The 12975-nt window shown below is 55.2% G+C and overlaps 5 protein-coding genes across 5 annotated transcripts; 4 read left to right on the top strand and 1 right to left on the bottom strand.

Moving 5' to 3' along the window:
* Positions 1–26: 26 nt before the first annotated feature.
* DQ04_00401130 (hypothetical protein) lies at positions 27–3107 on the top strand (the record flags this gene model as incomplete). Its single annotated transcript, XM_009308930.1, has 1 exon — positions 27–3107. The coding sequence occupies one exon, from the start codon at positions 27–29 to the stop codon at positions 3105–3107; it is 3081 nt and encodes a 1026-aa protein (XP_009307205.1).
* A 545-nt stretch (positions 3108–3652) lies between these two features.
* Positions 3653–4708, top strand: DQ04_00401140 (hypothetical protein; the record flags this gene model as incomplete). Its single annotated transcript, XM_009308931.1, has 1 exon — positions 3653–4708. The coding sequence occupies one exon, from the start codon at positions 3653–3655 to the stop codon at positions 4706–4708; it is 1056 nt and encodes a 351-aa protein (XP_009307206.1).
* Positions 4709–4970: 262 nt separating this feature from the next.
* DQ04_00401150 (hypothetical protein) lies at positions 4971–7559 on the top strand (the record flags this gene model as incomplete). Its single annotated transcript, XM_009308932.1, has 1 exon — positions 4971–7559. One exon carries the CDS (start codon positions 4971–4973, stop codon positions 7557–7559), a length of 2589 nt encoding a protein of 862 aa, XP_009307207.1.
* A 300-nt stretch (positions 7560–7859) lies between these two features.
* Positions 7860–10124, top strand: DQ04_00401160 (putative pyrroline-5-carboxylate synthetase-like protein; the record flags this gene model as incomplete). Its single annotated transcript, XM_009308933.1, has 1 exon — positions 7860–10124. One exon carries the CDS (start codon positions 7860–7862, stop codon positions 10122–10124), a length of 2265 nt encoding a protein of 754 aa, XP_009307208.1.
* A 2277-nt stretch (positions 10125–12401) lies between these two features.
* DQ04_00401170 (hypothetical protein) lies at positions 12402–12941 on the bottom strand (the record flags this gene model as incomplete). The annotated part of the gene is made up of 1 exon (XM_009308934.1): positions 12402–12941. One exon carries the CDS (start codon positions 12939–12941, stop codon positions 12402–12404), a length of 540 nt encoding a protein of 179 aa, XP_009307209.1.
* Positions 12942–12975: the final 34 nt, after the last annotated feature.

Here is a 12975-nt window from a genome sequence, read left to right on the forward strand (position 1 = left end):
ACACCAAAGCGAGGAACGTGGAGGGCATGGATCCTACTGCCAGTCCTGCTGCCTCCACCCCTTCGCGACGTTCATGCTCCGCGTTTGGCGTCCGCTGCCGCGCACTGACGGTCAACCTTATGGAACTGATGGACTGCAGAGATAAGGAAAAAATGGTCTGGACGGAGGAAGACATCGGGTGTACGGCAGCGTACGTGGCCTTCGAACCGGAGCGGCTCTGGCAGGCCGCCAGTATTGACGATAAAGTGGACAGCACCGAGGCCGACTCCTACTGCGTGTTAGTTGTGTTTGCAGACAGGTCACTCGGGGTGGATGCGGCGCTCTCGGGGCCCAGCGCGAGTACAATATCTGACGGATCTGTGCTGCAGTTCCTGACATCAAGGACGGACCTCTTAGAGCACCTTAAGTCTTCTGCACCACTGAAGTCATCTGTGCACAGCTGTGAGGAGGGTAGAGTTGAGGGGGACGGTGTAGCTGATGTGATGTTGTTCACAGATGTCGAGATGGAGAATTTGGACGCTTTCCATAGACTTTCAGTTGTGTGTGTGCAGCTGGCGATAGGGGATGGAAGAATGACTGTAGATCCTGCGAAGGCGCAACAGCGTGCCGCACAGATCATCGATACCGCACTGGCGCTCTCTCCAGATTCTGCGCGTACAACTTTTTGGGTGGATTTCACAGGTGTCCTGGATTCCGCTAGATGTTTGGTGCCACGCGAGCTACGTGAGGCGTGGTGGAGCCTCTCTGTTGTCACGCCGTCGTCTTTATTCTCCTCCGCATCTGTGGCCCCTCGTGTGACGGCGCTGGTGCCCGCTGCTGCTGTACCTCAGCTGAAGCTGCGGTATGAACAGCTGGTGATGGACGTGGCGGGGGCGAAGACGCATGGTGATGGTGGTGGCAAGGACGGAGATGCGTTTCAGTCGCAGTCGTGCCAAGGGATGCCACTGCGGAAGCGACGCAGAGCGGACAGGGCGCACAGAGATGAACTCGAGTCTGCTCGTGCGCCAACTGCTCATGAGGAGGGGGACGATGAAGAACCGATTTGGAATAGGCACACCAGGATACTGGTGGACGGTATGAATGACGACCGTTTGGCCTCATCTCATACTTCGGCAACTACAGACGAGGCGAAAGAGGAGGATGAAGATGACGTGCCGATTTGGAAGAGGTATGCTGAGACATTAGTGGGTAATGCGGGTGACAGGATTCATGAGACTTCATCTGCGTCCGCTGTTGATTGCGAAGACAAGGTGGATGAGGACGAGAATGACGAGCCAATTTGGAAGAAGTACGTTGAGACGCTTGTGGACGGTACGAACAGTCTGACTCATAAGTCTTCTTATATGAGGACAACTACAGAAGAAGTGGATGAAGATGGCGAACCGATTTGTAAAAGACAGAGTGGGTTAATGGTAGACGGTACTAATGACGACATCCGGAAGTCATCTCATTCGTCGAGAACTCTAGACAAAGAGAAAGAAGACGAGGATGATGAAGGTGACGTGCCGATTTGGAAGAGGTATGTTGAGACATTAGTGGGCACTGCACATGAGAGGAAACATGATACTTCATTTGTGTCAAGGTTCCCTGAAGAAGACGTTGAGGATGACGACAAACCAATATGGAAGAAACACATGAGTGCGTTGAGAGAACGTGTGAAGTCGCCCTTGCGGAATGCGACTAAAGAATTTTCTTGCTTGTTTCTCGAATGTCCATGCGACTCTGTCTCGTCGTCACTCGGTTGTGAGGCGTCGATACGAGAGCTGCTCGTGCTATGGTCAGCGCTCGGCGTTCACCACCTACCGCGCACCATCGTTGTGGTTGTCGATAGCGACGATAAGTTGGAGAGGGTTCTTCGCTCGTGGGTGCAGGTGCCATGGAGTGAGAATGCGCTAATACTCCCTGTGCTTGCTGTGAGCGATCCTACCATTCGACGTAACTCCAGTGGTAGTGTAGCGAAGTCATCATCATTGGCACCCGAGGTGCCCGACGACGTGCCGAGCTCTTGTGAGTTTCTTAAGGTCCTCGCTTTTGCTGTTCAGTACATAGGCATCGACGTTCAGCGCAGTGCTTGCCTCGCTGTGACTGAGCCATTCCAGCGAGCGGCCGAACTGCTGCATTTCCAGGCGGTGGGTGGCTACGAAAGGATTTTTTCCTGGGCTGGGGAGCAGTCCCACGCCAATGCTGGTACACCGCGAGGCCCAGTAGATGTAGAGAGGGAACGTGGCTGTGCCTTTGCCGATTTGTGCGTCAACAATGACTTAGCACGCGCTCTGCGTGACCGGCCGCGACGGCCAGAGATTCTGCTGCGCCGCGTAGGCTCCATGCGAGTAGGCATTGTACGCCCTGTTGTGTGCGATGCCGTCGCGCTCGCCTCCACGGTTATGACCGAGGCACGCATGAACCCCTCCTTGAACAGCATCGTGTCTCTCTCACCCCAGCAGCGCTCATGGGTGTATCGCTACATGATGTCCTTCTTTACAAAGGCCGTCTTCTGCGTTTCTGTTGATGTTGTGCGGTCATGTAACGCGGATTACTTCTCAAGCTATCATTTCTCAACGGTTGGGTACCTACGGTACGAGTTGACGAGCTGGGTGCGGCGCCATGTGCTGGTTGATCTGCACGTTGATCTGCAGCCGATTTTGAAGGAATCGTCGGTGAGGGCGGCAGGTGTGAATATACCTCACTGGTCTCGTGTGTTTCGGCGCCTATCATGCACATGTACGCCGCGACGCCACGAAAAACTCCTCCGAACAGAAACGGGAGAGAAAAAATGCCGTCACTTGGCACAACTGTTGTACTGGTTTCTAAGAAAGTGCGGTTCTGACTCCACCCCACTCCCGCCAAGATTGGCGTCAGTCAAGGCTCCACGCCAAGGGCGCCGCTGCTTTTACCCGTTGTCGGCGCGATCAGCAAACGTGGATGGGCTGAGCGCAGTGGTGGGAAGCCAGGCGAGGCATTCTTCGCGGAGCATCGCTGGCATCACGAATGGTGGGGCTGACACCCAACCAAAGGGGGGCGAGACCAAAAGTGATGGGCTAGGTTTTAGCAATGAGGTGGAGGTGCTGGACTTTGCCCGTTTGCTGGGGATGACCGCGAAATCATAGAACCAAGGGGGCCTTATGGCTGATCACCTCCAGCTTCCTGCTGGTGGTGGCGCTGCACAGCAGATAGTGCCGTTCTTCAGACGCCACGCTTATCTGAGGGGGTGTGTCCATCGCACACGTTTGCATAGGCGCACAAGGATGATGGAAAACAACAACAACAATAACAAAAACCAGAATGAAACAGGTGTCACCTCCAGTTTTTGATTTCCTCACCATATATGGCTCCACGCGACAACCGGACAGTGGTTGGAGGGTTCTTTCTCGGGTCTCTCTTCCTTCCCCCCTTGTGGATATATACACGCCAATTTACCTGCCACAGTGGTGATAAAAATGAGGGTGCACGTTTCTTTTTGTGCTGCATGTGGCCGGCCCCATTGGTGGTGAAGGCGTGCACGCTATTTTCTTTTTCTTTTTACCTTTGCCCCTTGAATTCTTCTTCGGCAATTTTTGACATTTAGGCGTGACGAAGAGTGATTGTCGACAGGGAAGGACCCCGCAATAAACACCCTCTCTCTCTCTCACTGTGGGTGCTCATCAAATAGAGAATGTACAAATCAGCAGCGATGGATTCTTGGTCTCATTTTCCTGATGACTCCGTGCATGCCCCACGGATTGGCGTGTCGGAATCGTCTCTCATTGAAGCTGACGAGGAACTCATTCGCACCGCTGGCATTGCCACTCTAGAGGCAGATTGCTCAGAACGGGAGGTGGAGCGTTGGCGCCTTGAGGTAAGTGCTCAGATACAGCGGTTATCAGACAGGAGACGGGAGAGAGAGCTTCTGCAGAAGGAGGTGACACGGCTGGAGCAGGATCTGAAAAGGATAACGACTGCTGCTGCCTCTGTTCCTGCTGAGGGAGGCTCAGCAAATCAGCGAGAGTCTAATACACGTCTTGACACATGCAATCCAAGGGAAAATGAGTTGATCGTCTTTCCAGGGACCTTTGCCTTGGCTACGAAAGGCAGTGCTACAGTGAAGGAAGTGGAGCTGCAATATTTTATCAGCCGCACAATTTCCGCACTGGACGCGGCACAGACAGATGTCGTTTCCTTGAGGCAGCAGCATGCTGATTTGTGGCATAGGGTGGGAGAACTCAGAGAGGACATTAGTCGTCTCAAAACAACGTATGCGCGACAGGAGCAACAAAAGAATGAGTTGCTGCAACAAAAGCTTTTTCTCAAGGCATCGGGTACCAATCCTGCGTATCGCAAAGCCATACAGGCGAAACAAGAGTTGGAGGAACTCGTACATCATGCTGCCGAACGCCGTGCTGCGCGTAGGCAGTCGCGGATGGAGCGTGCCTCCATGGTGGCGCATCTTTTAGAGGGTGCCGTTTTTCGGGAGCGGCAGGCCCACAACGTGTACGACGCGGTAACACAAAGAAAGGGCTACAGTGATCACCCCATGTACCGCATGCTGTGTTCATTACAGGAGGAGAATATGGCTCTGAGGGGGAAATACATACAGCTCGTCCGCGGTAGCGAAGAAGAGAATGCGGCGCTTCTGGACTACCTGAACGTGATGGAGGAGCGGCTTCTGGTGGTTCAGGGAGCTAAAAACCCAATGGTGGATCTTGCCGCTCTTTCACCAAAGCAGTTGTGAGCTTACTCTGATCAGTCTATCGTTTTGTCCCAGGACAAGATTTCATTGGACAGTGGAAGGAATAAAGAAGGGCTGCTGGGCGGATTTGACTGCCTGGTTGGTGGAGGCACCTCTTTTTTTTTGCAACTCTGCTTATTGCAGTAAATTTTCTCATCTCCCTTTTGTTAAATATTTCCCTCACAGTGCAGTCGAAATGGTGAGAGTTCTGTGCCTTCATGGGAGCCGGCAAACCGCAGAGATATTTGAGCACCAACTCTGCAAGATGTGCGGGGCCCTCTCCGATGTTGCAGAGTTCGACTTTGTTGATGCCCCAAACATTATCACGTCTGACACAGAAGGGGACGCAGTGGTTACGTATTCGTGGAGCGCGAAGATGGGGATTGACGAGGCGAAGTATGCGGCTGGGGACGCTGTGGTGCGACGTTGTATGACATCGAGGGATAACTCGTATGACATTGTCCTTGGATTTTCCCAAGGCGCGCTGGCGGCAGCTCGTTACGTGATGCTGCAGCAGCTGCGCAGCGACGAAGCGTATGGGCCGCCGCTGGGTGGCCTGATCATGGCAGCAGCACCGGACGCACGTCGCGCTTTCCCAGAGCTTGCATCGGCTTACCAAAGGAGTGTGGAGCGTGGCGCTGACGAGTCTGGCTTTTTTGGCACACTTCCCTCGCTTCATATCGTAGGGCGTAAAGACGCCATTGTGGATCCAATGGAGAGTACGTCCTTTGCTGAGTTGTGCCAGCCCCACGCTGAGGTTGCCCTTCACGAGCATGCTCATAGCATCCCACAGTTGCAGAGTATTATAGGTGCCGTGCGGTCATTTCTCGAGCGTGTCGCTCGTGCAAAGAGGGAACAAGGACGAGAAGAAGAAGAAGAAGAGGGGGAAGGAGACGGCGCTGCACTTGCTGCAGCTCGAGAGGAGGAACTGGAGATGATCTCCTCCATGTATGACGAAGGGTATGTGCAACGTGGGCCGACCCCGGTGGTGTTGCTGCCTCTTCTGCTGGACTGCTCGGCGGAGGATGCACTGGACGGCCCGCTTTCTGTGTTGCGACTGCGCTTGACACTGCCGAGACGGTATCCGGCAGAACTGCCGAAAGTGGACGTGCTGGGGGGTCCTACCAGCCGTCACGTACGTTTCGAGCGTTGGAAAGCAGAGCTGCTCATCAAGATAATGACATACCTGCAGGAGGATTTGGGCGTCGGCAACGCCATGCTGCTCCCCACCATGATGTTCGCCAGTGAGCAAGCATCATGCGACTTGGAGTTTCTGCGGTCTGTTTTTCACGACGAGGCCCACACATACACTGGTGGGAACAACAACAATGATGACTACGATCAGGAGGCACAACAACAACAACAAACGGCGTGGTGGGATGCAGAGGAGACCGAGAGTGAGCGAAGGGCGTACATTGTAGAAGCTGAACGGTGTGCGCAAGGTTTACTCGCTGAGAAACTCCCTCTGCAGACACCGAGTGGGGATCATTCAGCTGAGGGCGATGGCAGCGGTAACCTCTCGGCACGGGGTGGGACGTTGGAGCTCACCATTGGCCTCATCGGCAAGCCCTCAGCGGGGAAGAGCACCTTCTTCAACGCTGTGACCGATCCAGAAAGCGAGAGCAAAGCTGCAAAGGTTGCCGCTTTCCCGTTCACGACAATTGAGCCCAACGTGGGTGCCGGCTTCGGTGCCGTGTTCTGTCCGTGCTGTATTGAACCACCGCTCTTATCGTCGAGCTGTGACGCGACGTACGGCCATGTGTCAATAAACGGGACGCCACAGCGGCGGCACCCGGTAATAGTCAAGGACGTCGCTGGCCTCGTGCAGGGCGCTTACATGGGAAAGGGCAAAGGTAACCAGTTTCTCAACGACCTCTGCGACGCGAATGTCCTCGTGCACGTCGTCGATGGCGCGGGCGCAACGGATGCGGAGGGCTCGGCGTGTGCGCCGGGAACGGGCTCCACCTGCGACGACATTACTTGGGTACGGGCAGAGGTGCACAGCTGGATCTATGACAACCTCCGCAGCAAGTGGGACAGCATCTGCAGAAAGCCGGCAAAGCTGCGGGTCATGTTCACCGGCTACCGTAGCCCGCCTTCATTTGTGGACGGGGTGCTGCGACGCGTGGGGATTACGAACGACACGGAGCTGACCTATAGGGTGCCCGCCTGGGGGGCAACAGAGCTGCACTTGCTTGTCGGGCTGTATGTGCGTATGCGCTTCCCCATCGTTGTTGCGCTCAACAAGGCGGACATGCGGCCTGCGGCTGGGGAGATCTTATCGGAGCTTCAGCGACGCTACCCTCATGAGATATTTGTACCAATGTCTGCGAAGATGGAGTGTAATCTGCTACAACTGCGTCATAAGGGCTTCGTGCGCTACATTTCTGGAGATTGCTCATTCGAAACGGTTGAAATCAATAGCAATAATGCTAGCTGCAATGGGACAGCACTGGGGCCAGCAGAATCAAAAGCGCTGGCTGAGCTGCGCCAGTTCTTTGGCAATGCTCCAGCCGACAGCAACACCCCAAGGACAACTGGTGTGCAGGAAGTGCTAGCGGCTGCCCTTTCCCACTGCCCTGCTTTTCTTGTGTTCCCTGTCGCCACACTGAAGCTGCCACTGCCATCACTAAAGGAGTGTTTTGTGTTTAAGCTTGGTACCACCGCCGGGGAGGTGTTCGCGTCACTGTTGCACGCGGAGTTGCTGGACGGGAAGCTGGTGCGCTTCGAGGCGGTTGCTGCTGAGAGGCTACGCACGGGCCACGAGGCAACACCATTGAAAAAGGACGCCACACTTCCGGGGCGGAATGTTGTGGTGCGAGTCCTCACTAACAAGCGACAGATGGCTTTTTGAGGGTGTGCCTGTGCCAGACCGTGTGTGTGTTTACTTCTATGTCTGTGTGTCTGTGTTGGCTGCCTGTGTGCATGGGAGTGATACGAGCAGGTAAGAAGCGGAACGCCTCCTTGTTGGGACCATTCCTTCCGGCCCGCGTGGGCACCTTCGTTAGTTTTTCACCCCACAGAAAAAACAAACAAACAAACAAACAAAAATACTAGCAACAACAAGGTGAAGAGTTTCTTATATCAAGGAAGCAAAAGAAAAATATTCACGACACCGAAAAAAACAACAACAAGAACAACCTCGGCCTAAACCATGACCACTTTGCCAGTTCCGGTTGTTCGAAAGCGACTTGACCGTGTCACATCGCGTAAGGATCTCAAATACGCAAAGCGAATTGTCGTGAAGGCTGGAACTTCTACAATTGTGACAGAGAGTGGCTTTCCAAGTGTGCGGCGCATCGCCAACATCGCAGAGGAGATCTTCGCCCTGCGTAGCGAAGGGAAAGAGGTTGTGTTCGTTTCAAGTGGTGCCTGCGGCATTGGGAGGAATGTGCTGCGCCGCCAAGACGTCATGGTGTGCTCAGCCTTTGACCGCCTCCACCGCAATAGCCGGCCGCTCTCTGCTGTCGGCAACAACACATACGCCGCGGCAGGGCAGGCAAATCTTATGAATTTGTACCAGACAGTATTCCAGCAGCTGGATGTTACGTTGGCGGAGTTGCTGCTAACACATCACGACTTTCGAACCGACGATCGAAGAGAGAACTTGCAAGACGCATTGGAGAATCTCTTGGGCATGGGCATAGTGCCCGTTGTGAATGAAAATGACACTGTCACAGCCAACCGCAACATCAGCAGTAACGATCCATTCACGGACAACGATGGCCTCTCCTCGCTGGTGGCGCAGACGATCAACGCAGACCTCCTTATTCTGCTTACGGATGTGGAAGGGCTGTACGATTTCCCTCCCTGCGACCCGAGGGCCCGCCTCATCACAACGTATGCGCCAGAAAACGCGGTTACGTTCGGCGCTAAGAGCCCAACGGGACGTGGTGGAATGAACGCCAAGATTGCAGCAGCGCTGGCTGCAGTGCGCGGCGGCGTCCCTGCGGTGTGCATTTGCTCTGGTCACCGCATGGGCGTCATTGGTGAGCTGCTGCACGGGAAGCCGAATGTTGGCACGCTGTTCGTCGAGGACCCAGCCGAGCTGCTCGCAATGGAGGCCGTCACGGCGGAGGGACGGCATGCGATGGAGAATTTCGCGCGGGCTGCACGCGAGGGATCGCGCAAACTTAACATGCTCACCTCATCAGAGCGTCAACAAGTGCTGTTGGCGGTGGCAAAGGCGCTCGATACTAACCGTCAGAGGATACTCGAGGCAAACGAGGTGGACTTGCGCCTTGCGAAGGAAACCAACCTCGCTGCGCCCTTGTTGAAGCGATTGGAGCTCACCCACAGCAAGATCGACGCCCTCGTCTCTGGCATCACGGCGATTGCGGAAGCCGATGAGCCTATTGGCCGCATAATCAGTGCTCGTATGCTCGATGATAATCTCGTGCTATGCAAGGAGACGGCGTCCATCGGTGTGCTCCTCGTTATCTTCGAGTCACGCCCCGACAGCATGCCACAGATTGCTGCGCTTGCACTCTCCTCCGGCAACGGCCTGCTGCTGAAGGGTGGTCGCGAGGCAGAGCATTCCAATGCGATGCTCCACTCTGTGATTTTGAATGCGGTGACAGAGGCCTCCAACGGCAAGGTGCCACCCGGCGTGATTGGCCTCGTCACAACTCGCTCAGATGTGTACGAGCTCCTGAAACTTGAGGGATACATCGACCTTGTTATTCCACGTGGCTCCAATGAGATGGTGCAGAATATTCAGCGGTCAACGAACATTCCGGTGCTTGGACATGCAGACGGCATCTGCCATGTGTACGTGCACTCGGACGCCAATATGGAAACGGCGGCAGAGATCCTTATTGATGCAAAACTCAATTACCCAGCTGCATGTAACGCTGCAGAAACAGTTCTCTTGCACCAGGCAATCGTGGATAACGGCAGTGCAAAAACGCTCATTGCAAAATTACAGGCAGCCGGCATTAAGTTGTTTGGGGGACCAAAGGCCATCGGGGCATCGCTTGTCCGTGCTGGCGCAGCGTCAATGCACACAGAGTACGGTGATGAAGGGATGACAGTGGAGATTGTAAGTGACGTGGATGCTGCCATTTGCCACATTAATAAGTACAGTTCCCACCATACAGAAAGCATACTCACCACTGAGAATACAATCGCTAATGAATTCATCAGGCGCGTCGATTCCGCCTGCGTTTTTCAAAACTGCTCGACACGCTTTGCCGACGGGTACCGCTTTGGGCTGGGTGCCGAAGTGGGCATCAGCACTGGCCGCATTCACGCCCGTGGCCCAGTGGGGGTGGAGGGGCTCTTGACGCAGAAATGGATACTTCGGCCAACAGACTCTTGTTCGTACGCGACTGTGGCCCAATTTCAGGGCGGAGAACGCACATTTACGCACAAGGACATCACAGCATCCATGATACTGCAACATGACGAATGCCGGTGAGTGGGCAAACAAAAAAAAACCACATGCCAAAACAAAGCCTTGCCATCACCCCCCCTCCCCCCTTGAAGGGATCCAGCAGGTGGATGGCGTACTACGTTTTTGTTTTGTTTTTACATAAAGTTGTCTTTTACCTTTTGGGTTTATTTTGGCTCTTCAAGAAGGCAAAATATCTTCTGATAACGCCTGTTTTTCTTTTCTTGTCATGATGCCTGGGTAAGGCGTGTACGCGTGCGCGTGTGTGTGTATGTGAAGAGGTAGGGGACAGTTGCCTCCGTTCGTTCACTCCCTCTTTCCCTCTCTCTCTCTCTCTCTGCCTCCCCCCCAGCATGAGTGTCTGTGCGTGGCTGAGAGAGAGGCCGGGTGGTGAAGGGCGGAAGGAGAGAAGAAGAACGTACGCCAAAATATAGGCTCACGTTTTTGTCTTTTTGCTATCACAGAAAGCAGCAAAACAGCCCAAGACGCGGCAATAAAAAGGGGGCTATTTGTTCCATTTTATAAATGGGATGACTCTCTGGCTATGTGCTTCTCTATTCTCTCCCCCTTGCTGATTTTTCAATGCAGGGGTCTGTGTGCTGGGGAGGTGAGAGGTTGGTATGTTGCTGCTGCTTTCTTTCGACGATCGGACGCAGCTCCTTGCATGGGGGCGAAGGCGCATGTGCCGATCTGTGTGCTCATAATGTGATCGAAAACGCCATTGCCCTCTCTCTAATTCGTTCATGGGTACGCAGATTAACGCATGTCACTTCACTTCACTCTTGCTTGGATTTCTATGGAAATTTTTTTTTTTCTGTTTGACGGCTTTCAAAAACGAACAGTATCATCTAAAGGAAAAAGTGTTGTTTTTTCTTTTTTTGTGCATCGTGACCTCTTCTTGTATTCGCCTTTGTCCCAACGAGAGCGATAGGAAGAGAGAATCCGAGATACCAGGCAGAAGAAGGCAGAAGCGGAAGCAGCAGCAGCAGGAGTTCAACTAGCGATGAGTGTGCTGGCTGTGCGGCGGGGAACCACCTACGACCCCGCGGCAGCCCTCACGGGGAAGGAGACGCAACAAGATGCCGAGCGGATGGAGCTTCAGGCCGTCGCACTCGAGGCAGGAGGTAAGCACATGGACTGCCTGCAGCTCATGGAGAAGGCACTTCAGATCCGTTGTCGTGAGTGCGTCTCGGGCACGGTCACACAAGCGTACATCGCCGAAGCCTGCGAGGCGGCCGAAAGGCTCGTGACGAAGAGCAACGCGCATGGTGTGAAGTGCTTCAAGGGAGATGACTACGACACCGCTTCTACACTGTTCGGCTACACGCTCGAAATGACGGAACCGGGGTCCTTTCCGCTGCGTGAGGCTGACGACCGGCGCCGCTACCTCCGCGGCGTGACACTGAACAACTACGGCTGCATGGAGCGGCGTCGCGGGCACTTCACTGAGGCCCTCTCGTATATGCAGCGTTCAATGGAGTGCACAGGAGAGCAGTCGCCGGTGGCGTTCCTCAACATGAGCGCTGTCCAGACACAGCTGCGGCTCTGCGAGGACGCGGCGGAGAGCGCAATGCTGGCGATGCAGAGCCTCGGGTCCGCCCCAGAGGACCCCTCGCTGCTTGCTGTTGCTCACCACAACCTCGCCATGGCGCTGGAGCCGCTGGACCCCACCCGTGCCCTCGAGGAGTATCAGGCAGCCTTGGCTCTGGCACAGAGCATCATTGGCAAGGAGAGCGAGACGACGCTGACAATTGAACGTAACATGATGCGATTCACCCAGACAAACGAGCAGCCCAAGACAGGGCACCCCCGAGGGGGGTCCCTCGCGCTCCGCCGCGCATCGAACTCCATGGGGAGACAAGGCTCATGCTACCACAACAACACCACACCTGCAAGCCGACAAGGTGTACAGCCGCGGGACGAGGATATCTTCCCGCACCCTTTCATGAGCAGCGCTGCGGATGCTGTGGAACGACGGAAGGTGATCGCAACACGTATGTACCATCCTCCGGTGCCTGCGCGGAGGTCCCTGGCACCAGTGGTACCAAAAAACACGCGCTCGCAGCGGAACGTCATGCCAGACCACATGTATTCGCAGGTCCGACAGGAACGCAACGTGCCGCCCCCCACAATTCCCCCGCGGCGCTATGAGGCCTCGCGGGTACATTCCACACGCAACCCCACGAGGCTGCCGCCCATGGCAGCGCCCTCTCGAGAGGCCCCCAACCGCGCAAGCACCGGCCCAACGTCAGCAACAACGGCAGCGGCGGCAGCAGCATCAGCGGTGCGAAACCCCTATCTCTCTCAGTCCACGCGGGGTGCACCAAAGAACCTTGCGAGTGCGGCTACAAAACACACTATGCCGTCGTCACCGATGCGGCAGTCATCCTCCGTTCCACACACCAATATTCCTGCGGCCAGTAGAAGCGCTGCGGCGCGCGCCCCCAGTAGAGACATGGCCGCCAGACGAAGTTCCCTCACCGCCACTGCACCCACTAACCGAGTGTCTACAAAACCCGCTCCTGTTGTCGCCGCAACGCAGCCGTCCCACAGACTTCCCGTGAGTTCGGATGTTGGCCACAAGAGGACATCCATCAGCAACACCCTCTCTGGATACGCCAAGCTGGCTACACCGACCAACATAGCCGCTCCAGCTGGACACACGAGGTCACCCAACACCGCAGCCCCAAGCGCTACAACCGGCCGCACGAGGTCACCCAACACCGCAGCTCCAAGTGCTACAACTGGACACATGAGGTCACCCAACACCGCAGCTCCAAGTGCTACAACTGGACACATGAGGTCACCCAACACCGCAGCTCCAAGCGCTACAACTGGACACATGAGGTCACCCAACACCGCAGCTCCAAGCGCTACA

Source organism: Trypanosoma grayi (genome assembly GCF_000691245.1).
Source record: "Trypanosoma grayi strain ANR4 Tgr_40_V1, whole genome shotgun sequence".
Lineage (NCBI taxonomy): Eukaryota > Euglenozoa > Kinetoplastea > Trypanosomatida > Trypanosomatidae > Trypanosoma > Trypanosoma grayi.